This window comes from Heterodontus francisci, chromosome 9 (assembly GCF_036365525.1).
Source record: "Heterodontus francisci isolate sHetFra1 chromosome 9, sHetFra1.hap1, whole genome shotgun sequence".
Classification (NCBI taxonomy): Eukaryota; Metazoa; Chordata; class Chondrichthyes; order Heterodontiformes; family Heterodontidae; genus Heterodontus; species Heterodontus francisci.
In genome coordinates this window covers 35,962,597-35,988,579 of record NC_090379.1, presented here as the reverse complement: position 1 = coordinate 35,988,579, position 25,983 = coordinate 35,962,597, and the positions used below count along the sequence as shown (strand labels likewise).

Genomic DNA, 25,983 nt, shown 5'->3' with positions numbered 1-25,983 from the left:
GGACAAAGGCAAAGAATGTGTTAATGCTTGTGCTGAAAGACAAAGCATTAGTCCAGAGAGAGTATTAATAGCAGAAAAATGAGCAGGTCTGTCTACATGAAAAACAGTCACGTGGTGAAAAAATAAAATAAAATAAAAAATATAAAAAAGGCCAATCATGCTCTGAAGTTATTGAACTAATGTTCAGTCTGTAAGGCTGCCAGGTGCCTAATCAAAAGAACATGTGCTGCTCCTTGAGCTTGCGTTGATGTTCACTGGAACACTGGAGCTGGCCAAAGACAGAAATGTTGGCATGAGAGTGGGGGTGGGGTGGGGGTGGGGGGGTGGTGGTGCTGTTGAAATGGCAAGCGACCAGAAGCTCGGGGTCATGCTTTCGGACTGAGCAGAGGTGTTCCACAAAACGGTCTCCCCAATGTAGAGGAGACCACATGTGAGCAGTGAATACAGTATACTAAATTGAAGGAAGTACAAGTAAATCAGTGCTTTACCTGGAAGGAGTGCTTGGGGCTTTGGATGGTGAGGAGAGAGGAGGTAAAAGGGCAGGTATTACACCTCCTGCAATTGCATGGAAAGGTGCTGTGGGAAGGGGACGAGGTGTCGGGGGTGATGGAGGAGTGGACCAAAGTGTCGCAGAGGGAACAATCCCTTTGTATTGCTGATAGGGGAAGGGAAGATGCGTTTGGTGGTGTCATCACGCTGGAGGTGGCGGAAATGGCGGAGGATGATCCTTTGGATGTGCAGGCTGGTGGAGTGGAAAGTGAGGACAAAGGGAACCCTGTCTTGGTTCTGGGAGGGAGGGGAAGGGTGAGGGCAGAAGTGTGGGAAATGGGTCAGACATGGTTGAGGGCCCCATCAAACTACTGAATTATTGCTCTAAGAGAGTAGTTCTGTCACTAGAATTACATTGTATTATGCTAAGGCTTGATACACTCAGACGTTTGTGTTCCTCAAGCCTGTGTCCTCAGTACCTTGCTCTATGGCAGCGAGGCCTGGACAATGTATGTCAGCCAAGAGCGACGTCTCAATTCATTCCATCTTCGCTGCCTCCGGAGAATACTTGGCATCAGGTGGCAGGACCGTATCTCCAACACAGAAGTCCTCGAGGCGGCCAACATCCCCAGCTTATACACACTACCGAGTCAGCGGCGCTTGAGATGGCTTGCCCATGTGAGCCGCATGGAAGATGGCAGGATCCCCAAAAACACATTGTACAGCGAGCTCGCCACTGGTATCAGACCCATCGGCCGTCCATGTCTCCGCTTTAAAGACGTCTGCAAACGCGACATGAAGTCCTGTGACATTGATCACAAGTTGTGGGAGTCAGTTGCCAGCGTTCGCCAGAGCTGGCGGACAGCCATAAAGGCGGGGCTAAAGTGTGGCGAGTCGAAGAGACTTAGCAGTTGGCAGGAAAAAAGACAGAGGCGCAAGGGGAGAGCCAACTGTGTAACAGCCCCGACAATCAAATTTTTCTGCAGCACCTCAAAAGTAATTCATTGGTCGTCAAATATTTTTGATGCCCTGAGCATCTGCAAGGCATATCTTATTCATATCATAATGTTTCTCTGTCCACAGGTGCTGAGTATGTCCAGCATTTTCTGCTTTTGTTTGTAGTGCTGGTTGTGTTTGCTGATGCAATGTTGTGCTGCTCCTATCCAGCGTGGCACTTACAGCTGGCTGGAGCTGGGACGCGCGTTCTCAGCACTCAGAGCCTCCAGCTGCCAGCGGGGGAGGGCGGGGCCGGGGAAGGGGCGATGACGTCAGCAGCGTCAGTCTCGCGTGCTGATGACTCAAGTGGGGACGAGCGGCTGTGGGAAAGTTAGTGCTGGTGGTAGCGGCGTCGGTGTAAATTGGTGATCGCCGTTCTATTCGTGTTGTGGAGATATCAGTCCGATGTGACAGCCCAGTGGCTGTCTGTCTGATCGAGTGTAACGAGAGAGTGATCGTGGCCTGCTGGCCGGATTCGGGGCTCCGCGCTTGGCCAGAGGTTTAGAGATCGGGTGAGAACCCGGCCAAGACAATAAAAGGAGATGCAGGTCGGCAGCGAGAAGAAGTGGTAAGTGCGGCAGCTGTAGCGCTCACGTTGCGGGGCTTCGGTTGAGAATCGGCGGGCCTTCTCCCTCCCCGCCCCCCGAGAGTCGGTTCTCGGCGGCCGGCCGGGCGTGTGGTTCTTTGGGGGATCGCCTCTGTTCCGAGTGTCTGGCTCCGGGCTCCGCGCCGCCATTTTGTGGAGCTGAAGCTGGGCTCAGCGCGAGTGCGCGGCTTGGGCTCAGTCCCAGGGAATCTGCTGGCAGGAGGCCGGCCACTGGGGTGACCTTGGGCCGCTTTGTTTCGGGGACTCTCCAGGATGATGCTCGCCGTTTTTGTTTTGCGGGGAGTGGGGGTTGCAATTTGGCTGTGTTTGGGATCGGTCTCTATACGGACGGGTCACGGGGTATCTACCTGGTTTGGAACTTCGGGATTAACCAGAGACTGGGCTTCTTTGCTTAGCTTTTAATATGATTTCCATTTTGGTTTTTTTTTTTGCCAGTATGAATTGTTAATATATGCCATTACATTTGATGCTATACGATGCCGCTGGTGTGGAACAGTGTGTATCGCAATGTGCGCCGCGTTAGTTTCCAAGGTTTTAAACAAATCTAATCGCTTTGGTGAAAAGTCGCATTGACTATGTTGTGGAATCGTATTTAATTGCGTGGGTAAATTGTGACATTCTTTTTGAACAACATTCATGCCGCGAAAGAACCGGGCTTTATTTTTCTTTTTAAAAAACATTTTGGGCGGTTAAGCTGAAGTCCAGTATTTGGCTTCCAAGGACGTATGCATATTTAAACAAATGAGGTGAAAGGAGAAATTACCATTGATTTGCTTGAGGATAAGTATTTAAAATATTTTTAAGAGTCCTCAGGATTAATAACTTCCGCTGAGTAATTCCGTATGAGTGTTGAACCGGGGTGTCTAAATTACAAGCATTTGATGTATTCCCAAACCCCCAGTTATTGGGCTCCTAAAGCCCAAGCAATTAAATCCTATGTGTACTTATATTACTTGCTGGTTTGTCCTATTTTAATTTTGTGAACCTGCGGTTTGGAAAGGGCTTGTTAATGGTGGATAAATCATAAGTCAGAACATTAAAGTTTGTTAATATCAGCTAATGGGAACATTGATTAAAATTCATTCATGGATTCCCAACCTCTGGTCCACACTAAATTGGCGTATGAAGACTGAAAGCTTAAATGCCCTTGACTTAAATCACTGGACCTTGAAACAAGCTCCAGTCACTAGTTATATAACCAATAGAATGTAGGTGTTTCCTATCCTAAATGTTCTTTAACTGCCATCAAAATCAGAAATACTTATGCTTGCAGTGACTTGCATTTACAGTAACATGGTCTTTTATTTGAATATGGTGTTTGTCATGTATACATTTACAATTTATACTACAAGTAGCATTCATGTCACACAAACGAGGCGATGACCATCTCCTATGAAAGTCCAACCACCACTGCATGTCATTCAACGGCATTACCATCATCAGATCCTCCACATCAAAGTTCTGGGGGGTTTGGGGGTGGGTGTCGCCGTTGACCAGGAATTTAACTGGATCAGCTACTTAAATACTGTAGCTACAAGAGCAGGTCAGAGGCTGGGTATTCTGCAGCAAGTGACTTAGTTCCTGCCTCCCCCTAGCCTTTCCACCATCTACAAGGCACAAGTCAGGAGTGTGTTGGAATACTGTCAACTTGCCAGGATAAGTGCATCTCCAGGAACACTAGAAGCTCAACGCCATCCATGACAGCAGCCCACATGAATTGCTGCCCATCCACCACCTTAAACATTCACTCTCTCCACCAGCAGCGCACCATGTCTGCAGTGTGTACCATGGCCAAGATGCATAGCAGCAACTCGCCAAGGCATATTTGACAGCACCTCCCAAACCTGCAACCTCAATGAAGGACAAGGGCAGCAGATGCATGGAAATACCACCACCTGCAAGTCACACATTCTGAATTGAAATAGAGTGCCGATCCTTCAAAGTCACTGGATCAACATCCTGGAACTCACTACCTATTGGCACTGTACGAGTACCTTTGCTGCACAGACTCAGTAATTTAAGGGGGCCCAGCACCACCTTCTTGAGGGCAATTAGGGATTGCAACAACTGCCTATACTTACATATTGCCTTTAACACAATGAAGTCCCAAAGTACTTCACAGTTGTGCTATAAAGTAAAATTTGACATTTGGATGGGCAATATATTCTTATCTTGCCAGTGAAGGCCACATCTCCTGAATAAATAAGGAAAAAAATGATAGTGGCATTTCAGTTATCCACCATAATGGAGGAGAATCTTTGGTCAACCAGCAATTAATGGATAATCAGAAGCACCAAATTACAGTATATTGATGGCTGATATGTCGACTCACCTTTATTGTGCAGGTACCTGAGCCTCCAACTTCTTGACTTGTCACAGGCCGCAGAGACCCAGGAAATTATGATGCACTTCACTGATGCTAGCCTCAGACCTCTTGACTATAAAGGTGAATGCTGAGAATGCTTTGCAGTGTTCACTTTTAATCTTGTAATTTCTCCACACTATGAAGACTGCAGGAGATGAGTGCCTGCTACTTTTGGTGCTTAACTATAGCTGGGGTGGATTGAAATTTTGGCCTCCTCGCTTGGGTCTTGCAGCATCAGTAGTTGGTAAGGTGTGCTTGGAGAACCTGTAAACTGGCAAACTCTTAAAGCAAAAAATAAGGCCATGACTCCTGATTGTCTCATTTTACACCAAAAGCTTCTTACACAATCTAGGTTCTGCTGTATGTAAATCGTTTGTGTTTTTTTTTTGCAGGGGAAGTTCTTAGATAAGTGGAAGTTTGAAAATGCCTAAATATCAGCTTTTTAGGAAGTTTCTAGTGAAAACTAGTCTTCTGTCAGTGCATGCAACTTAAATCAAAAATTTGAAGGAATTCTATTCGATAACATTGGCAGTCGAAGATCCTTCACATATAAACGGATGACAGGAGACACTGAGCTGAGACATACAGTCTGAGAGATTATACGATCAACTGCTTTTTACTTTGTCTAGTTCAGGGTTGCCCAACCTTTTCGTGTCATTTGTCATTTATAGGGGGCTGGTGAGACAATTTTAGAAAGATAAAGGCATTAGAAATGTATCTTACTATTAATCAAAACAACAACAAACATGCATTTCTGTGAAGAAGCTTTAAATGAGAAGATTAATTTATTGGCTTACTTTATCGTCACTGTGTTGGGCAGTGATTTAATGAGGTATTTGGCATTTCTTTTGCTTGCAAGAGTAGTCAATGCTTGGTTGCACACTTGTAGTGATGTGGAGTATTCTGGATAGCTGTGCATCTGTCAGGATTAGTCTCTTGCTTTCTGTTCCCCCTCCCGGCGGGTTCTGACTTTTTTTGAAAAGTCTGCCTGAAAACCCCGAATCTGTCCGAAGTTCGGAAACTGCTGTTCCCAATGGTAGCATCTGTCAGCTGTGAAGCTGACTTCTGATTTTTTTTTTAAAAGCCGGTGTGCAGGAAGAAGACAATGGGAAATTTCTCATATCTGAAATACATCTGCAGCCCAGATGGAAACTTTTGGTGGGCCAGATCCTGGCCCGTGGTCCATATGTTGGGCAACCTTGGTCTAGTTCCTGATGGGCTCACATCAGTATCGTCAGGTTGTCTCAGCTATAGTTGGTGTATTGTTCAGGGAGGACAATGGTAGTTTATGATCTAAGACTTGAGACTTAATGATTGAGGTGGTTATTTTTGAATTATCTTTTTCTTTTGGAGTTGATATTCAGACTTCTCCATGGAGCCTAAAGTTACCTATTTAAATCAAGTGAACTTGCTGTAGTAATATTTCCATAGTTTAGCATTGTTTTAAGTGTAATTCTAATTCCAGGATAATGTCTGTCTGAAATAAATCAACTAACACTCACCCCAGTACTCTGCAACCAAAATGCTCCATATGAATCTATGTGGTTGATGCCACTGGAGTGCATTCATTTATCTTCATGTGTATTATAACATGCTGTACCAAGTATTGATTGTATGTTCAGCTTGTTAGAAATGGAGATTAATGGATGTTTTATTTCCAGTCGTGTGTTGGAAGAAATTGGCTAGTACTAGATTTTGGTGAGTGTCGCAAATTATTCATTTGTGATCTAATTCTCGCTTATCATTGTCAGGGGCTGGGAGCATAGTGGTAATATTGCTGGACTAGTAATCCAAAGACCTGGAGACAAGTTCAAATCCCACCACGACAGCTCGGGGAACTTAAATTCAGTTAATTAATAGATCTAGACTTGTCGTGCAAACCCATCTGGTTCACTAGTGTCCTTTGGGAGGAAATCTGCTGTCCTGAACCAGTCTAGCCTACATGCGACTCCAGACCCACACCAATATGGCTTAGCAAGCCACTCCGTTGTCGGCGGCTCACCACCACCTGCTCAAGGGCAATTAGGGATGGGCTATAAATTCTGGCCTTGCCAGTGATGCTCACATCCCAAGAACGAATAAAAAGAATTTAATATCCATGCATTAGTTTTGAGCAAAAGTGATAGTTATCAGAAATCAGAACCTTGGCTGCTTTCTTCCCTCCCTAGCCCAGAGGCACTAAAGCTAATTGTAGTACCCCATTTCTTGTTCTGGCTGAGATCAGTTAAGCCAGCACAGACCAGAATTGTACTTGGACCTTATTTCCTCTCTGTCTTTCTACAGCTCCTCCTAGTCTGGTTGAATATTTTTACCCCCTTCCTAGCACTGCTAAGGCTAATTATATTACTCTTGTGTATAACAATCCCAGCAGAGATCACTGGACCAGGAGGGTTAGTGGGCAAGAACAGTTATTCTTATATGGGATTATTCTGTTCAGGGTAGGCCTATACAGGTTTAAAGAGTTGTAGATTAGGAATGCCATCACTCTCATTTCCCGCTGCTCCCTTAATACTTTCTGTAAGCCCACCTCCTTGGCCAAGTTTTTGGCTGCCCCATTGAATGTTACTTTCTTTAGCTCAGCTTTCACTTCTCAGCTTGTACTTCTGTTTGCCTTCTACGTTGAAAGTGCTTTATAAATGCAATTATTTGTTGAGCATCCAGTTTTTCTCCTTGTCTGCTGAAGATGTGGACTGTTGTCAGGGGTGCAGTGCTAAGGGTCCTTTGCCTTGTAAAAACAGTTATTCCTTTTTGACCCAGACTAAAAGGTAGATGCAATAATATAGACTAAGGTATGGAAGAGCAGTTTGTCTGTCTGTACAGCAGTATGTGGGAGTTAGATGACGACGAGACGTCCTGCATGAATGTGACAGCAATAGATGTTTCTGACTCCGTGTTATTGAGCTGGAGTATGAGTTGGAGACAGTCAACTCATAAGGGAGGGGGAGCAGTATCTGGAGAGTTTGCTCTCGATCTTGTTTGCATCTTTTAGAGAGGTGCAGGATCAGAATGTTGTGACCAAAAGTGTATAGAGTAAGGGGAACCCAGTTGAGATGGACAGCGATGGTGTACAGAAACTGATCTCAGTCAAAACGCATAATGCACTTGCTAGCTGTGAGGCTAAGAATGAAGACTTTTGGAAGGATGGTCAGATTGCTGTCCATAGCAGCTAGGAGCAGGAGGCTGTTCAAGATGGGGTGAGGAGTAGGGGAAGCGTATTGTGGTAGTTGTAGGGAATTCAGTAATAATTAGGGGAACAGAAACATCCTTTGTAAACAGGATTGAGAGTCCCACATGGTATGTTGCCTACCTAGTGTCAGAGTGAAGGACATCTTGAACCAGCTTGAAAGGAAATTGGAGGCATGGTGATCCAGTCATTGGTTCCAACATGGATTACAACACTCTAGGAAAGAGTAGACCAAAAGTCTTGTTGGCGAGTACCAGCAGCTGGGAATTGAATTCCCAAGAATACTATCTCACGGATTATAGTATGTGAATTATTACCTCAGCCACAAGCAAATTGGAATACATATAAACAGATTAAGGAAGTGAACATGTGGTTGTGGGAAAGAGAGGTTCCATTTCATGGGACACTGGCACCAGTTTTGGGACAGGAAGAAATTCTACCTTTGGTATGGTCTCCACCTGAACCGGGCTGGAACCAGGGTTCTAGCAGAAAGAATTAAATAGGGTGGTCACAAGGACTTTAAACTGGTAAATGGCATGGGCGGGAGAATACTCAAGTGGAAAGGGTAGTATAAGTAATGGTTCTAAAACAGGTGAAAGGGAAGAGAGTAGAGTCAGAGTCAGAAATTATGCTTTAGGCACTACAGGTAAAAGGAAAACCGAAGGATGCAAAGTAATTAAACCAGGAGAGAAAGATGAGAAATTTGTGAGTAAAGGTTAGAGCAGGAGGACTGGGAGGGTCTGTGGCCCAAATAAGTGTTATTTATACAATACATGGCGTATAGGGAACAAATTGAGTTGCAAGTGCAAATTCAACTTGAATTGTATGACATGGTAGCCATTACTGAGTCGTGGCTGCAAGATGGTCAGTGCTGGGTGCTATATATACCAGGCTACAGGAAAGATGGGAGAATGATAGAGGGAGAAGAGTAGCCTTAGTGGTAAAATCACTTCATTGATAAGCAGGCAGTGGATAGAATTAAGAAATAGAAAAGGATTTAATACAGTAGTGTGAGTTGTGTATAGATCCCCAAGTAGCAGCTGCGAAGTGGTAGAATGCAGAGATTATGTTGCAAAGGCCGAATGGTTTTAGTGGCGGGGGTGGGGGGTTAACTTTCATGTGGATTGGGATAAGCAGACTAGCTCATGTCAGAAGTAGTGAATTTCTTGAGTGTATTCAGGATATTTTCTGCAGCAGTTTGTCCTGGAACCAATAGGGCAGCCATCTTCGATTTAGTAATGAGCCTTATTGTGTGAACATTTATCTAACAGAGATCCTAATATGATCGAGTTCAACATAGTATTTGGGAGGGAAAAACACAAAACCACTACTAAGATTCTAGATTTAGGTAAGGCTGGCTTGAATATGACGAGACTGATACTGTCCATGGTCAACTGGGCAGGTCTGTTAATGGGTAAAACAACAGAACAGCATTGGGAGGTGTTCAGAAATGAATTTAATGTGCAAACCAGTTTATGCCTCTAAGGGGCAAGAGTTCCAGTTGTCCATAGATTTTTTTTTTTAGAAAGGAATAAGTAAGCTAAAAGAGGAAGAATGTAAAAACTAGCACAGTTATCTCAGAGATACAGCACTGAAACAGGCCCTTTGGCCCACCGAGTCTGTGCCGACCATCAACCACCCATTTACACTAATTCTATATTCCTACCACATCCCCACCTGTCCCTATATTTCCCTACCTCGTACCTATACTAGGGGCAATTGCTAATGGCCAATTTACCTATCAACCTGCAAGTCTTTGGCATGTGGGAGGAAACCGGAGCACCCGGAGGAAACCCACGCAGACACAGGGAGAACTTGCAAACTCCACACAGGCAGTACCCAGAATTGAACCCAGGTCGCTGGAGCTGTGAGGCTGCGGTGCTAACCACTGTGCCGCCCCAGGTCCTGACAAATGGGAGAGATGCAAAAGGCGACAACAGAGCTCCCAAACAGTTGTATGAAAAAAAAAACTTGCAAAGGACATCAAAATCAACCCAATCTTGACAATTATAAAAATAAGGCAATGGTGAACATATTAGATAATTACTTTGTATTAGCTTTTACAGCAGAGGAAGAGGTCAGCATGCCAGACATCTCAACAAAACTATTATTGAATCAGGGACTCAGCAAAATTCACATAAGCAAAACTTCAGTATTGAAGAAAATAATGGCACTGAAGAGTGACATCCTGAAGACCAGTTGGTTTCCAGCCCAGGTTTTAAAGGAAGTAGGTGAGAACATTGCAAATGCCCTAACTATAATCTTCCAAAAATCTCTGGATTTGGCAACCGTTCCTTTAGATTGGAAAATTGTGCATGTCACTCCGCTATTGAAGAAAGATGACGGAGGAAAACCAGGGAATTACAGACCAGTTAACCTAACATCTGTTGTTGGGAACTTACTAGAGTCTATAATTATGGATAAAATGACTGAACATTTTGAAATTTTTCAGCCAATCAGAGAGTCAGCATAGATTTGTACTGGGTAATTCATGCTTGATGAATCTGATTGGATTTTTCAATGTGTTGATAAAAAGTAATGGACAGGGGAGTCTTATTTTTTAGATGTGCAGAAGGCATTTGATAAAGTCCCTCAATTGACTGCTAGCTAATGTTGAAGTCCATGGAATTGAAGACAAATTATTGACCTGGTTAAGAAATTGGCTGAGTGGAAGGCGATCGAAAGTAGGGATAATTGGAAGGATGTGACTAGTCCTGCAAAGATCTCCAGGGCTCTAACTTTGCATCTTATGAATTAGTGACTCAAATGATAGGATAATCAGTATAAAATTAGAGATATTAATGAAGTGAATTGGCAATGATTTAATAGATCTCAATGTAGGCATACCAACTTTGGACTTAACGAGGATTGTACATACTACTTTCCAAATGGTGAAAAGTTAGAAACCGTGGACATCCATTATAATGTAATGCAGTGGTTAGCACTGCAGCCTCACAGCTGCAGGGACCCGGGTTCGATTCTGGGTACTGCCTGTGTGGAGTTTGCAAGTTCTCCCTGTGTCTGCGTGGGTTTTCTCCGGGTGCTCCGGTTTCCTCCCACAAGCCAAAAGACTTGCAGGTTGGTAGGTAAATTGGCCATTATAAATTGTCACTGGTATAGGTAGGTGGTAGGGAAATATAGGGACAGGTGGGGATGTTTGGTAGGAATATGGGATTAGTGTAGGATTAGTATAAATGGGTGGTTGATGTTCGGCACAGACTCGGTGGGCCGAAGGGCCTGTTTCAGTGCTGTATCTCTAATCTAATCTAAAGCTAATGGAATGTTGGTCTTTAGAGGACTAAAATATACAAGGGAGTAGAAGTTACGCTACAGCTATACAAAACCTGTTCGACTACACCTGGAGTGCTATGAGTAGTTCTGGACACCACAGCTTAGGAAGGATATATTACCCTTGCAGGGACTGCCGTGTAGATTTACCTGGACTCTAATGGTTAAATTAGGAGAGATTTTGCAAACTAGGGTTGTATTCCTTGGAATTTAGAAGGTGAAGGGGTGATTTGATCAAAGTTTTCAAGATATTAAGGGGAACAGAGTAATCCGAGAGAAACTATTTTGGCTGGTTGGGCTAGGACTCTGGGTATGTCTAAAAATTAAAGCAAGGCCTTTTAGGAGTGAAGTTAGGAAATACTTCTACTTTCCAAGGGTGGTAGAAATTTGAAACACACTTCTGCCAGTGGCAGTTGATGCTGAGTGAATTGTTCATTTTAATTCTAAGATACGTTAACAAAAAAATTTATCAAAGGTATGAAGGGATATGGGGCAAAGGCGAGTATTTGGAGGTTGCAGATCAGCCATGATCTAATTGAATGGCAGAACAGGCTTGAGGGGCTAAATGGCCTGATGCTGTTCTTATGTTCCAGATAGAATGTGTCAGCAGGCTGCTGGCCAGTATAGAAAAGTGTACTCGAGTTCAGTCAGGTTCTTGGTTCCTTATTAACCTCTGATTGCGGAGGAGTTGGGGGCAGAGCAGAGAAGGAAGTCATGAGGGTAAACCTGACTCCCTCCTTTGTTCATCTTCCCTCCCACCCCTTTTTTTTTAAAAAGGGGTGCTAGATTAATTTCAATAATTCAGCTGCTTCATCTCCTGAGACCAGCAGCATCAATGCAGACAGCCAGCCTAGGTGGAAATGCCCAAAGTACAAAATGCAAGATTTTCTGTGGTAATTTTATCTCAGCAAAATTCTTTTACATGTATCAATTTTATCTGCCTTCTCCCCTGCTGCTGCACCCAATGACTTGATAGGTATAGCAGGGTAAGCATAGTAAATTTTTTATGTTATCTCATCCTGAAGCTGCCGACTGATAACTGAATTATGTTTCCATGCATGCCAGCTATCCTCCAGGCACCCAAGTGGCCATTCAAGTGGGAAAAATGAGTGAGTGATGGTAGCCTATTTGATTAAAGCTGGGCATCATTCTTCTCTACCCAAAATCTAGTGCTGAAGTCAATTGTCCCTTGCCATTGCCCTGTCAAAAATCGAGACACAGACTGATCATCAAACTTGTGAGCTTCATGGTCTGTATAGTTTAGCTACTGACTCGATGTTTTCATTACTGGCATGCAGCTAGCTACAGAGCATTTTTCCATTGGCTTTACCCATGGTGTTAATTCAGCCAACCTATAGGAAGCCAACGCTGTAATCCTGTAAAAATGTAGACATACAAATATGCCATTGGGCTACAGTTGCCAATTTAATTGAAGTAAATGTGAGCAGCTAATCCTGCATATTTCAGCTCGTGATCTTATTGACTGTAGAGCCAAGCAGCACGATGGGGGATGGCTCCCCACTATGTAATGAAGAAAGTAAAATGAACAGAAGTAATTTTACTGAAGCTGTATTTAAAATCCTTTCATAGATGAAAGCAGTTACTAAATTTGTTAAGCCAAACAATTGTGGACCACCCTTTGTCAAGTATTCATCAAGCACAAATAAAAACAGAAAATGCCAGAAATACTCAGCAGATCTCACTTTTACCAGTTCTGATGAAGCGTCATCGACTTGAAATTTTAACTGTTTCTCTCTCCATAGATGCTGCCACATCTGCTGAGTATTTCCAGCATTTTCTGTTTTTACTTCAAATTTCCAGCATCCGCAGTATTTTGTTTCATTAAACATGGTTTGTTTGAGAGCCTGTTATTGGAGAAGCTTTTTAATTTGAGTTCTGACACCATAAAAATGCATTCAAAGAAACCAAATCTCAGTGAAGAGAATTTTTTTAAAAGCTCAAAAATTAGTGAATCACCAGAAAAATGACATTTTCCTGCTGGTACTGAGAACCTGATCATAACTTTGAGCCTCTGCACAAGCACAATTGCAATAAACTCATGTATAAGGCTCCATATTTTGGAGGCAGGGCCATTACTTTTGGGGAGATACTTTCAGACAGAGAGATCGATAGGTGGTTGTAAGAGATCAAAGAGATTTTAGCGCATTGTACTCTGAAGTGAGTTATGCACCCGAGTCCACAGTCCAGATGTTAAGGGTGAATGGGGGCTGGGGCGCAGGATGCTCACTGTCTAAATAGTTAAATTGTCACTAGTTGGAATTAAAAAAGATATGCAGGATGTCCAAAAGACATGCTACTATTTCAGTTATGAAGAGAGACTGGATAGGCTACGGTTGTTTTCCTTAGAGCAGAGAAGGCTGAGGGGCGGAACTGATTGAGGTATACAAAATTATGAGGGGCATAGATAGGGTAGATAGGAAGAAACATTTTCCCTTAGAGGGGTCAGTAACCAGGAGGCATAGATTTAAGGTAAGGGGCAGGAGGTTTAGAGGGGATTTGAGGAAAAATGTTTTCACCCAGAGGGTGGTTGGAATCTGGAACACACTGCCCGAAGGGGTGGTAGAGGCAGGAACCTTCACAACATTTAAGAAGTGTTTAGATGAGCACTTGAAAAGCCATAGCATACAAGGCTACGAGCCAGGTGCTGTAAAATGGGATTAGAATAGATAGGTGCTTGATGGTTGACACAGACACGATGTGCCGAAGAGCCTGTATAACTCTATGACATGCATTTTGAATGCAGTTCTGTCAGACTGGGGTTAATTTGTCAGAGACTATGTTCTCTAGGGGATCTCTTGCTGATCCTTTCCAGAGTCAGGCTGGACCTGGCTGTGAATTTATATTGCAACTTCAGTGTTGCTGTTGTTTCAGTGTAGTAAATGTGTACGAAGCTCATTTAACACTGAGGAAAAAATTATACTTAGACCTGTACTACTGGGTTTTTTGATACTCCTAAGTTTATTACCTCAAATTGCAACTAGCATTAGTTTACATGCCCATCTGATCCTGATAACTAGATATGGTGATCATTGGGCTGTATCTGCAATGAAAATTACGATAGGTACAATAATGAAACCCTTGTGGTATTCTGATGCAATTCCCAAGATGTTGTTGAACACACATTTTGCCATTATGAATGAAGTGGCATCAAGGAGCCATAGCAAAATTGAAATTTCTGTGAATCGAGAGGTGGGTGGGTGGGGGGGGAGCTCTCTACTGGTTTGAGTCAACCTAGCACAGAGAAAGATGGTTGTGGTTGTTGGCAGCCAATCATGTTAGCCCCAGGACATTGCTGCAGGAGTTACTCAAGGTAGTGTTCTAGGCCCAACCATCATCAGCTGCTTCATCAATAACCTTCCTCCATCATAAGATCAGAAGTGGGGATGTTCACTGATTGCACACTGTTAAGTACCATTCGCAGCTCCTCAGATAAGGAAGCAGTCAGTGCCTGCATGCAGCAAGACCTGGACAGCAATCAGGCTTAAGCTGCTAAGTGGCAAGTGATATTGCACCACAAAAGTGCCAGGCAGTGACCATCTCCAGTAAGAGAGAATCTTAACCATTTCCCCTTGACATTCAACAGCATTGCCATCGCTGAATCCCCACTGTCAAGATCCTGAGGTTACCATTGAGCAGAAACTTAACTGGACCAGCCATATAAATACTGTGGCTACAAGAGCAGGTCAGAGGCTGGGAAATTCTGCAGTGAGTAACTCCACTTCTGACTCCCCAATGCCTGTGTACCATCTACAAGGCACAAGTCAGGAGTCTGATGGACTACTCTCCACTTGCCTGAATGAGTGCAGCTTCAACAACATGCAAAAAGCTCAACACTGTCCAGGCCAAAGCAGCCTGCTTGATCGGCACTCTATTCCATCACCTTAAATCTTTACTCCTTCCACCACTGGCACACAGTGGCAGCAGTGAGTACCATCTACAAGATGCACTACAGCAACTTGCCAAGCCTCTTTCACCAGCGCCTTCCAAATCCATGATCTCTACCACCTAGAAGGACAAGGGCAGCAGCTGCATGGGAACACCACCACCTGCAAGTTTCCCTCCAAGTCACGCACCATCCCTGACTTGGGACTATATTGCTGAATCCTACACTATCGTGGGTCAAAATCCTGGAACTCCCTCCCTTACAGCACCATGGATGTACCTACACCAAATGTACTACCTTGGTTCAAGAAGGTGGCTCACCACTACCTTCTCAACGGCAATTAGTGATGGACAATAAATACTGGCCTTGCCAGGAACGATCGGTTCCTATGAATGAATTTTTAAAAACTATAAATTGTGATGACATTAGCTTTCCGATATAAAGCTTTTTTCTCTTTATACCAAAGGGACACTCCAATGGTATTCTGTGCAGATCAATTGAGGTATCATATACTTAATGGAGTTGTTTAGGTTTGTTGCTTCATAATTTTTCTTCTGCCATGTACATTTGTTTTTTAAAAATCTCATTAGGAGTTGTGTTAAAAGTTAGTAGACTAAGTACACTGAAATAATTGGTGTATGAAACATGATGGTTCATTAGCTATTAGCTTCCAGGCCATACAAATGTCAAGGCAGACAATGTATGCCTGGAGATGTAGTCTGCATTCTGCTGAATTTTTCTTTGGGGCGAAGGAGAAACTGCGATACAGCAAATAGTACATGATTGCTAGACATCTTGAGCCATGTGAGCAGAATGGCCTTATTTGTTCCATGCTTAATTCTTTATTGCACAATTACTTGTGACTAATGATACTTTTACATCAATCGGGTAAAGTGCATGTCATCATCTATTTGGTTAGTGCAGTTAGAACTGCCACAGTTACAAGTAATTTTGCAAATGAGTGGTAGTATAATTCAGGTTTGTGCACTGGCCTGCTGTCATTGAGCCTTCCTGGATCTTTTACAATTTCAGCGAAAAGAACAAAGTAACATCTTGATGTTTACCTACATTAGATTACACTCAGTTTTATATTTGTTGTTAGAATGTGGGTGACATTGGTAAGGCAATAATTATTGCCCATCCTTAGTTGCCGAGGGCATTAAAAGTCAATCACATAATGTGCTGTAGTCACACAGGTTGAGCAGCTAAGGGTAGCAGATACCTCATGTTTTACAAATTTATTAATGTTTTTTGAGCATGTAATTAGGGTAGATAAAGGGGCTTCAGTAGATGTAGTATACCTGGATTTCCAAAAGGCATTTGATAATGTGCCATACAAAAGTAACTCATGGAGTTAAGGATAATATGTTAGCACGGATAGAAGAATGGGCGGCACAGTGGCGCAGTGGTTAGCACCGCAGCCTCACAGCTCCAGCGACCCGGGTTCAATTCTGGGTACTGCCTGTGTGGAGTTTGCAAGTTCTCCCTGTGTCTGCGTGGGTTTCCTCCGGGTGCTCCGGTTTCCTCCCACATGCCAAAGACTTGCAGGTTGATAGGTTAATTGGCCATTATAAATTGCCCCTAGTATAGGTAGGTGGTAGGGAAAATATAGGGACAGGTGGGGATGTGGTAGGAATATGGGATTAGCGTAGGATTAGTATAAAAATGGGTGGTTGATGGGCGGCACAGACTCGGTGGGCCGAAGGGCCTGTTTCAGTGCTGTATCTCTAAAATAAACTAAATTAGTTAACGGACAGGAAACAAAGAGTAGGAATAAATGGAGCACATTCAAGTTGGCAGGCTGTAACTAATGGAGTGGCGCAGGGATCTGTGCTGGGCCTTAGCTATTTATAATCTGTATGAGTGACTTAGATGAAGAGACAGAGTAAGGTATCTAGGCTTGCTGGAGAGACAAAGTAAGGCGTGAGGAGGACGCAAATTGGCTGCAAAGAGATAGGCAGGTTAAGTGGGCAACAAGGTGGCAGATGGAGTTTAATGTGAAGAAGCAGAAATTTTTTTAAAGGTGTGAAAACTCGTAAATGTTGATCTTCGGACCGACTTGGGTGCTTGTATAAGGAACGCAAAGTTGGCATGCAGGTCCAGCAAGCAATTAAGGTAACTGGCACGTTGGCCTTTATTGCAAGGGGATTGGAGTACAAGAATAAAGAGGTCTTGCTATAATTTTATAGGGCTGTAGTGAGACCACACCTGGAGTACTGTGAGCAGTTTCGGTCTCCATATTTAAGGAAGGATCGCTAGTTCCTGGGATGAGATGATTGTCCTGTGGTGAGAGGTTGAACAAATTGGGTCTATACTGTTTGGACTTTAGAAGAATGAGCGGTGATCTCATTGAAACATACAAGATTCTGAGGTGGCTTGACAGGGTAGAAACCGAGAGGTTGTTTCCCCTGGCTGGGAAATCTAGATCACGGGAACAGTCTCAGCATAAGGGACTGATCATTTCGGACTGAAATGAGAAATTTCTTCGCTGAAAGGATTGTAAATCTTTGGAATTCTCTGCCCCAGAGGGTTGTGAATGCTCCATTGTTGAATATACTTAAGGCCGAGAGCGACAGATTTTTTTTTGGCATCTCAGTGAATCTAGGGATATGGGAAGAGCACAGGAAAGTGGAGTTGAGGCAAAAGATCAGCTATGATCGTATTGAATTATGGAGCAGACTCAATAGTTGACTTCTCCTGTTTCTTATGTTTTAATGCTTTGAGCAACCATGTTAAATGTCACTGCTCCATTTGGTTTTAAGGAAGCAGTTAGTCTTATAAATACACTTAGCGTTAGTTGTGCATATTTTCAGATGTCAGTGTATGCCCTAAAATATCATTTTTAACTTTTAGTTGGATTTACAGATGACTGCAACATTGAAATGAAATTGGAGGATTGTTTCTAAAATACATTATATTTTTGGAAAATTTCTTTCTTTTCATGTTGAGTAGTGCAGGCAGGTAGTGTCCTTAAATTTTTAAGTGCCAGCTCTCTTACAGATTATCTGTTTAGTTTAGAGTTATGATTCAAAAATCCAAATTCATTTCCAGGGCATGACTTTTTTAAAGTATGTGTGATATAAACTTGTGTGTGTGACATCTTTAACTTCTCTGTAAACCTCTAAGTGCAGGTGAGGCTATAATAGACAATAAGGAAATGGCAGATTTGTTAAATGAGTAATTTGTATTTGTTTTCATGATGGAGGAAGAGAACAAAATACCAGCAGTACAAGGAAATCTAAAAATAAGTCTAGGAGAAGATTTATTGCATTTAGTATAAGTAAGAAAATGGTAACAGAGAAAAGAGTTGAACTTAAGATAGACAGGTTTCCAAGATCTGATGATATTAGACCCAAGAATATTAAAGGAAATTGGTGAGTAAATCATAGCTGCATTAGTCATAATTTTGTAAAAACTCTCTACAATCTGGAATTGTGCTGTTTCAATATTTAAGACTGGAGGGATGAAGAAATCAGGAAATTCCGGAAGGGTAAGTAGAATCATAGAAAGTTACTGCACAGAAGGAGGCCATTTGATCCATCATGTCCACCCAGCCAACATGTAGCCACACAACCTAATCCCACTTTCCAGTTCTTGGTCCATAGCATTGTAGGTCACAGCACTTCAAGTTATGAATGTTAAGACTAATGTCTCACTAGTATGGTTGTATTTCTTTAGAAGGTAACTAGCATGGTATATAGGGGAGTATTTAAGGCTGTTGTCCATATAGATTTCCAGAAGGCATTTGAAAATCTACATGAGATTATTAGCAACCTCTCTTTCAGAGGGGTTTAATGGCCTGCTCTCTCAAAGCATTTTTACTGTTTTATACAATTGGAGAGAGTTGTTAATAGCTTTGTCATTGGGGCTTTGAAAAGTAAACCACAGTATATAGTTAGTGACAATAGTATATAAGGTATGCTGGAAGGTGATCCACCTCTTAGTTATTGAAATGGCCAAATGAAGGTAGATGACATCTGAACATGTAGCATAAAGATGTGAGCAAGTTGTGTTTTATTTTCATAAAGTCAAAAACATGCATTCTCTCTCTCCTGAAATTGCTGACTTTTGCTGAAATGTGATTTTCTTTCTGGTGCTGCCAGCCCTATGCTACTTCATCCAGGGGACTGTTCTTTTGTGAGCCTAGCTATTTGGCAGTTGAACTCTTGATCATGTCCTCACCTGACGTATCCAGTGGAGATGATAACAGATTGGTGAAATCCTGGTTGAATGGTCAATTGTCTTTTGCTAGGGTACAGTTCTGTATATGATGGAGCTCTCTGGTACCCCTGAATTTTTCCCTGCCAAGTCTTGAGGGCTGTTAAAGTGCCCAGTTGACATTGACTAATTCAGCTGAAGGAAATTCAACATGGTACCTTCTGGTTCTGAGAGTAAATATGCTTTTATCCATTAACGGACAGTAAGACTAGAGGTTAATAAAAAATCCAAATAACCAGTAAACAATAATCATTATCCTGTTGCCATCCACATGTATTTGACCACTGGCTAATGGCAAAAAAGGGGGAAAAAACTGCTTTCTTGTAGCCCAAAAGAATAGAATTTGCTCTGAAAGCTCCCAAAAAATAACTATCTGCATAACTTGCTTTTAATTATCACATCATTCATTTTTTTCATATAACCCAACTCCTTAAGCAATGACATATGTCTGTGGGTACATCTTTCCTTCTGAAGGAATGCTAAATGCATTTGATACAAGTATAATTGGAACATGTGACATGCTTTCAAAGTCTTGAATTATGTAATAGAACAAATGCTATGCCACTGACAATTTTATAGCTGCATTTCTCTGTATGCTATGATCAGAACCATGGTGACTAAATTCCATTACTTGACATGGGTCTTGCCCATATAATAACACACCTATTATCAAATAGGCTGTTTTGTATGGTTTCTTGAGTAGTTCCTTTTACTTGCAGAACTGCATGTACTTAGTAATGAGCTTCTTGGACATCGGGGTCTAGTTTAGTGGTACTGACAAAGTTTCGTTTTATTAGATAGGGTTCTGAGATTTTTATTTACTTGTGTTTTTGGGATTGACTTCTGCATTCTGTTGTTTTTCTGTGAAAACCATGAATCAGTGGCCTTGAGCATCGTTGTTGATTTTTGATCCCAAAATACATTTATTCGGTTTATCAGTGTCAATGTTTGGGGTGCATCATTATTTCCAAAACATTCTGTAGGCCAGTGTCCTGCAGCCACCTTAAACACCTGTCAAATAGGTTCTACGGTCATAATGAGTGCTCGTTTGGCATGTACTTTTCCAGCTGAAGATTGCTATTCTTTAGCATTCCATCTACCCTGCTAGAATGATTATTCATTTCTGGATCTTAATCTGCACCTTTTCAAAGCTCTGAGGGTGAGTTGGTGCTTCTGGAGAGTGGGGTCGAGAGTGTACATATGTCGGCGCATGGCACTGAGTGTGGATCTCAGACTGCAACGAGAACAGCAGTCCGAAGAATGTTGTATGTTTCGGAGAAACCTGTAATCTTGGGTGGATTTGAAACCTGAAGAATGAACTTATGATGAAAGGTCCCAGACCTGAAATGTTAACTCTGTTTCTCACTCCATAGATGCTGTCAGACTTGCTGAGTATTTCCAGCACTTTATTTTTATTTCAGATTTCCAGCATCTGCAGTATGTTGCTTTTATTCCTTTCATAACTCCCCTGGCTGTTTTACCCTGTTTGATGATGCATCTGCTTTAAAGGCTAGGCTTGACCAAGGTTGTCAAAGGTATTTGGAAGTTGCCCAGTTGATTTTAGGGTGAATTGCCACTGTCATCTACGACCATGTTTGCTCTTTACTTTCCTTAGTGAGCACTGGATCTTTTCTCAAATTTGGCTTCCAAATTCCTGGACTTCTCTGAACATCAAGACTACATTTCTGCACTGGACTACAACATGAGACTCAGCTGGTGTGTGATCTGCGGCTCAGTTGCTTAAATTTAAATTAAATAAATTTGAGTATTGTGTCCAGTTCTGGGTGCCGCACTTCAGGAAAGATGTGAAAGTACGAGAGAAAGTACAGAAAAGATTCACAAAAATGGTTCCAGGAATGAAAGAAGCAAAAATGACATGAGGAAAAAAAAATTTACACAGCGCATGGCTAAGGTCTGGAAAGTGATGCCTGAAAATGTGGTGGAGGCAGGTTCAATTGAAGCATTCAGAAGGGAATTAGACTGTTATATGAAAAGGAAAAATGTGCAGGGTTATGAATCTTCAGAGGAAAAATTTCTCCTCAACCCTGTCTTAAATGGGCGACCCCTTATTTTTAAACAGTGACCCCTAGTTGTAGATTCTCCCACAAGAGGAAACATCCTTTCCACATCCACCCTGTCAAGACCCCTCAGAATCTTGTATGTTTCAATCAAGTCGTATCTTACTCTTCTAAACTTCAGCGGATACAAGCCTAGCCTGTCCAATCTTTCCTCATGAGAAATTCCGCCCATTCCGGTATTTCCCGTTCCAGGGCATTATGTCCTTTCGTCCAACTCGCCCCTCCCAGTTCTGACTTTGTACACTCTGCCAGTGAATCGACTATCATTGCCCCTCTCCGCATCTCCCTCTGGAATATACGTTTGTTTGTGAACGAGACCCTTGCCCTCCTGGCTGAGGGTTGATGATGCCTTTCCTCTAACTGAAGCCTCCCTGCCTGGCTATCCCTTCTACCACTTGGCCTTTCCCAGATCATTGTGGCGGTGGTGTAGCTCTGGCCACTAAATCACAGCGTGATCTGTTCCCCGTACACCCCTGGCATTTTCTCCTCCTTTGAGCACCACCTTGTTCTGCCTCCCTTGCCTCTCATTTTAAATCCTCATTCTCTACTGCCCACCCAATCTTTCTCACCGAGATCTCTTCACTGCCGCTTTCTCTCTGCCTCTGCACTGAGTGACATCTCATCCTTGATTTCAATCTCCTCGATTCTTCTTGTGCTCTCTCCTTTTGAGTGCATTGCCCTCCTACTCTTTTAATCTGTTTTTCCATATAAACTCCCTTCCATATAAACTGTGGGGGCGGCGCAGTGGTTAGCACCGCAGCCTCACAGCTCCAGCTACCCGGGTTCAATTCTGGGTACTGCCTGTGTGGAGTTTGCAAGTTCTCCCTGTGTCTGCGTGGGTTTCCTCCGGGTGCTCCGGTTTCCTCCCACAGCCAAAAGACTTGCAGGTTGATAGGTGAATTGGCCATTGTAAATTGCCCCTAGTATAGGTAGGTGGTAGAGGAATATAGGGACACTAATATGGGATTAGTGTAGGATTAGTATAAATGGGTGGTTGATGGTCGGCACAGACTCGGTGGGCCGAAGGGCCTGTTTCAGTGCTGTATCTCTAAACTAAACTAAACATTTGCCTCCCATTGTGTCAGTTGCAGATAAGCCCATCTCTGATCACTTTCTTGTCTCACTCTCCACCCATATCCCTCTTGCCCCTCCCAACCCTCCTGCTTCTGCGTCTTCTCCTGGTGGGGGGGAGAAACTGTCTCCTGATTCAGTTAAAACTGCCCTTTCAAAATCCTAACTATCTACCCTTTGGCCCTCCATTCACCATGATATTTCTGCAGCTACTGATCTGCTCAACCACACCTTCACCTCCACCTTTGATTCCCTAGCCCCCTTAAACTATTGCTCTCTCTCACCCTGGCCATTTCCTGGTACGGCCCATCATCTCTACTCCTTTAAATCCAAGGGCCGCAGATGAGCGGACTTGGCAAATGTTCACCATTTCTGGCATGACCCACATAAAGCACTATTGGATCCTGCTTTCGTACACCAAAGCAGCTTACTATTGGAGGATCATCCTGCAATGCAACAATAACGCCAGAAGTGCAAGGAGCTTATGGATTTCTTTGTCACCAAGGTAGAGATCATCCAATCAGCTGCCTCTGCCACTTCCCTCCCCTGCCCTAGCCCGGAACTCCATCTATCTTTAGTTTCTCTCCTATCTTCCCTCATGTCCTCTGCAAGCTCATCTTGTCCATGAGATAGATACACCTCCTGCTGCCTTGACACTATTAGCGCTAAATTGCTAACTACCTGATTTCTTTTCCTGGCTCCCATGTTAAATAATATTGTTAACGGTTCTCTCTCCTCAGGTTACTGTCTCCCTCTCCTTCATATCCGCCGTCATTACCCCTGCAAAAAAAGCGACCCCTCCTTACTTGCAAACTATCACTCCCTCTCCAACCTCCTTTTCCTCTCCAAAGTCCTCGAGTGTGCTGTCGCCTCCTAAATCCATGCCCATCTTTCCCAGAACTCCCTGCTTGAATCCCTCCAACCAGATTTCTGCCCTGCTACAGTACTAAGTCACGAAGGTTGGCATTTGTGACTTTGATAATGGTAAACCATCCCTTCTCGACCTGTCTACAGTTTTTGACACAATTGACCATACCATCCTCCTCAACATTTGTCCAGCAGCATCTGGCTGGGTGAGACTGCATTCATCTGGTTCCATTCTTATCTATTCGGTCATAGCCAGAGAATTATCAGCAATCACTTCTGTTCCCATTCCTGCATCATTACGTCTGGTGTCCCCCAAGGATCTATCCTTGCCCCCCTCCTATTTCTCTCACCTACAAGCTGTCCCCGGCGACATCATCTGAAAACACGGTGGTAGTTTCCACCTGTATACTGACACTCAGTATTATCTCACCACCACCTCTCTTGCCCCTGCACTGTCTCTACGTTATCAGATGCTTGACTGGCATCCAGTAGTGGATGACCAGACATTTAGTTCAACTAAATATTGGGAAGACTGAAACCATTTTCTTTGGTCTTTGTCACAAACTCCATTCCCTAACCACCAACACCATCCTTCTCCCTGGCAGCTGTGTGATATTGAACTGGGCTGTTCACAAACTTGGTGTCATATTTGACCCCGAGATGAGAGCACCGACGTGGTCAGACAATCACTAATACTACGTATTCCCGCCTCCATAACACCAACTGACTCAGTACCTGCCTCAGCCCATCTGCTGCTGGAATCTCCATCCAAGCCCTTGTTACCTCTAGACGTGACAATTTTAACACACTTTTGGCCGACCTCCCACATTCTACCCTCTGTAGACTTGAGGACGTCCAAAATTGCTGTCAGTGTCCTATCTTGCACTAAGTCCCATTCACCTAATACCACTGACCTGCACTTGCTCCTGGTTAAGCACCTTTTTTTTTTAAATTCTCAAACTTGTTTTCAAATCCCTCCCTGTCTCTGTATTCTCCTCCAGCCCCACATTGATTGGACGCACAAAAAGTGTAAGTTAGATACCTTTCAGCTGATTCCTTTTTCAGTTATCTAGCAGGATGGAATTTTATTGTTATGGATCATGACCTCTAGATATGTTCGGGTTGCCTTGTGGGCATTCTGTGTACATGTGCTTTGGAATAGATAGATTAATCTAAGTACCAGTGTCTTTCTTTGCATAGTTTGGAAGCATGCTTCCAAAGGACAAGCATTCAAGGACACCAGTTCTAAGCATTAGTAGCAATTCCCCTTTTAAAAAAAAAATAATTTTGGATTTTTGTTGCCACAATTTGCAAACGTGTAGCTGTTTTCTTCCTGTGATATATCCTACTCAGTGAGACTGCCCGCAAGACCTCTTTCTGAAGTTAACACACTCATTTTTTTAATGCTACACAATTGACTGTCTTTGTAAAGTTTACCTGATTGATTTGTATTTCTCATTGCCACCAGAATTGTAAATTGCCTCTGGTCGTTTCAGGAGAGGTTGTGCTCCTTGATAAACTGATCAGACTACAGAAGTGTGTGAGGATTGCTTGAGTTTTTTTTTTGTATTGTTGCACAATAAATTAGCATAAGGATTGCACAAAATGAGTAAAAGTATCCAGTTATTTTCTCCCGCATGTCACGTTTTACTTATGTTCTTTGTGTGCCCTACATTAATATGTTCAAATTAAAAGAATGAACAGTATTTTGCCCAATTTTAATTTTCCACTTAACTCCACTCTCCAAATCTATTTTTCATTAGTGTACCGAAAAAATGACAGCCTATTTTACTGCTGGGACATAGCGACCTACCCTTATCGTGTACTCACTGCGTGTATCCCTGTGCAAGGGTTGCAGGATTACTATCAGGAGTAGGAATCCCTGCTGAGTGTTTCTGATAATGGGCCTTAAAACATTGAGGAAGTTTACTTCAAGGTTGCTGCCAACTGCACACAATCTGTGTTAAAGATGTTAGCCACAGCATTATGCTGTGCGGTGAATCTTAGTTTTTTTTTGCGAATCGCAGGTTCTGTTTTATGCTGTGACTCTCACTGGACATGAAACCTTGGATTTTTTTTCTTGCTTTTTTTCTGATGGTGATAGAACATAGAACAGTACAGCACAGTACAGGCCCTTCGGCCCACAATGTTGTGCCGAACCTTTAACCTACTCTAAGATCAAACTAACTACCTACCCTTCATTCTACTATCATCCATGCACCTATCCAAGAGTCGTTTAAATGTCCCTAATGTATCTGCTTCTACTACCACCGTTGGAAGCGCATTCCACGCACCCACCACTCTCTGTGTAAAGAACCTACCTCTGCCATCTCCCCGAAACCTTCCTCTAATCACCTTAAAATTATGCCCCCTGGTGATGGCCCTTTCCACCCTGGGAAAAAGTCTCTGGCTATCCACTCTATCTATGCCTCTCATCATCTTGTACCCCTCTATCAAGTCACCTCTCATCCTTCTTCGCTCCAATGAGAAAAGCCTCAGCTCCCTCAATCTTTATTCGTAAGACATGCCCTCCAGTCCAGGCAGCATCCTGGTAAATCTCCTCTGCACCCTCTCGAAAGCTTCCACATCCTTCCGATAATGAGGCGACCAGAACTGAACACAATATTCCAAGTGTGGTCGAACCAGGGCCTTATAGAGCTGCAGCATAACCTCGCGACTCTTAAACTCGATCCCCCTGTTAATGAAAGCCAACACACCATACGCCTTCTTAACAACCCTATCAACTTGGGTGGCAACTTTGAGCGATCTATGGACATGGACCCCAAGATCCCTCCACACTACCAAGAATCCTGTCTTTAAGCCTGTATTCTGCATTCAAATTCGACCTTCCAAAATGAATCACTTCGCACTTTTCCAGGTTGAACTCCATCTGCCACTTCTCAGCCCAGCTCTGCA

General features: G+C 43.1%; 1 protein-coding gene across 2 annotated transcripts in view; it reads left to right on the top strand.

The window, feature by feature from the left end:
- The first annotated feature begins 1,769 nt into the window (after nt 1-1,769).
- hif1aa (hypoxia inducible factor 1 subunit alpha a) overlaps nt 1,770-25,983 on the top strand; it is an 84,840-nt gene continuing 60,626 nt past the window's right edge. Inside the window, exon 1 of one of the 2 annotated variants that reach the window (XM_068038780.1) lies at nt 1,770-2,053. In XM_068038780.1, the coding sequence (XP_067894881.1) occupies nt 2,028-2,053 (26 nt within the window). In that variant the 5' untranslated portion in view covers nt 1,770-2,027. Of the gene's footprint in view, nt 2,054-4,445; nt 4,539-25,983 lie in introns of those variants that run through there. The other variant, XM_068038781.1, reaches the window with a different exon arrangement.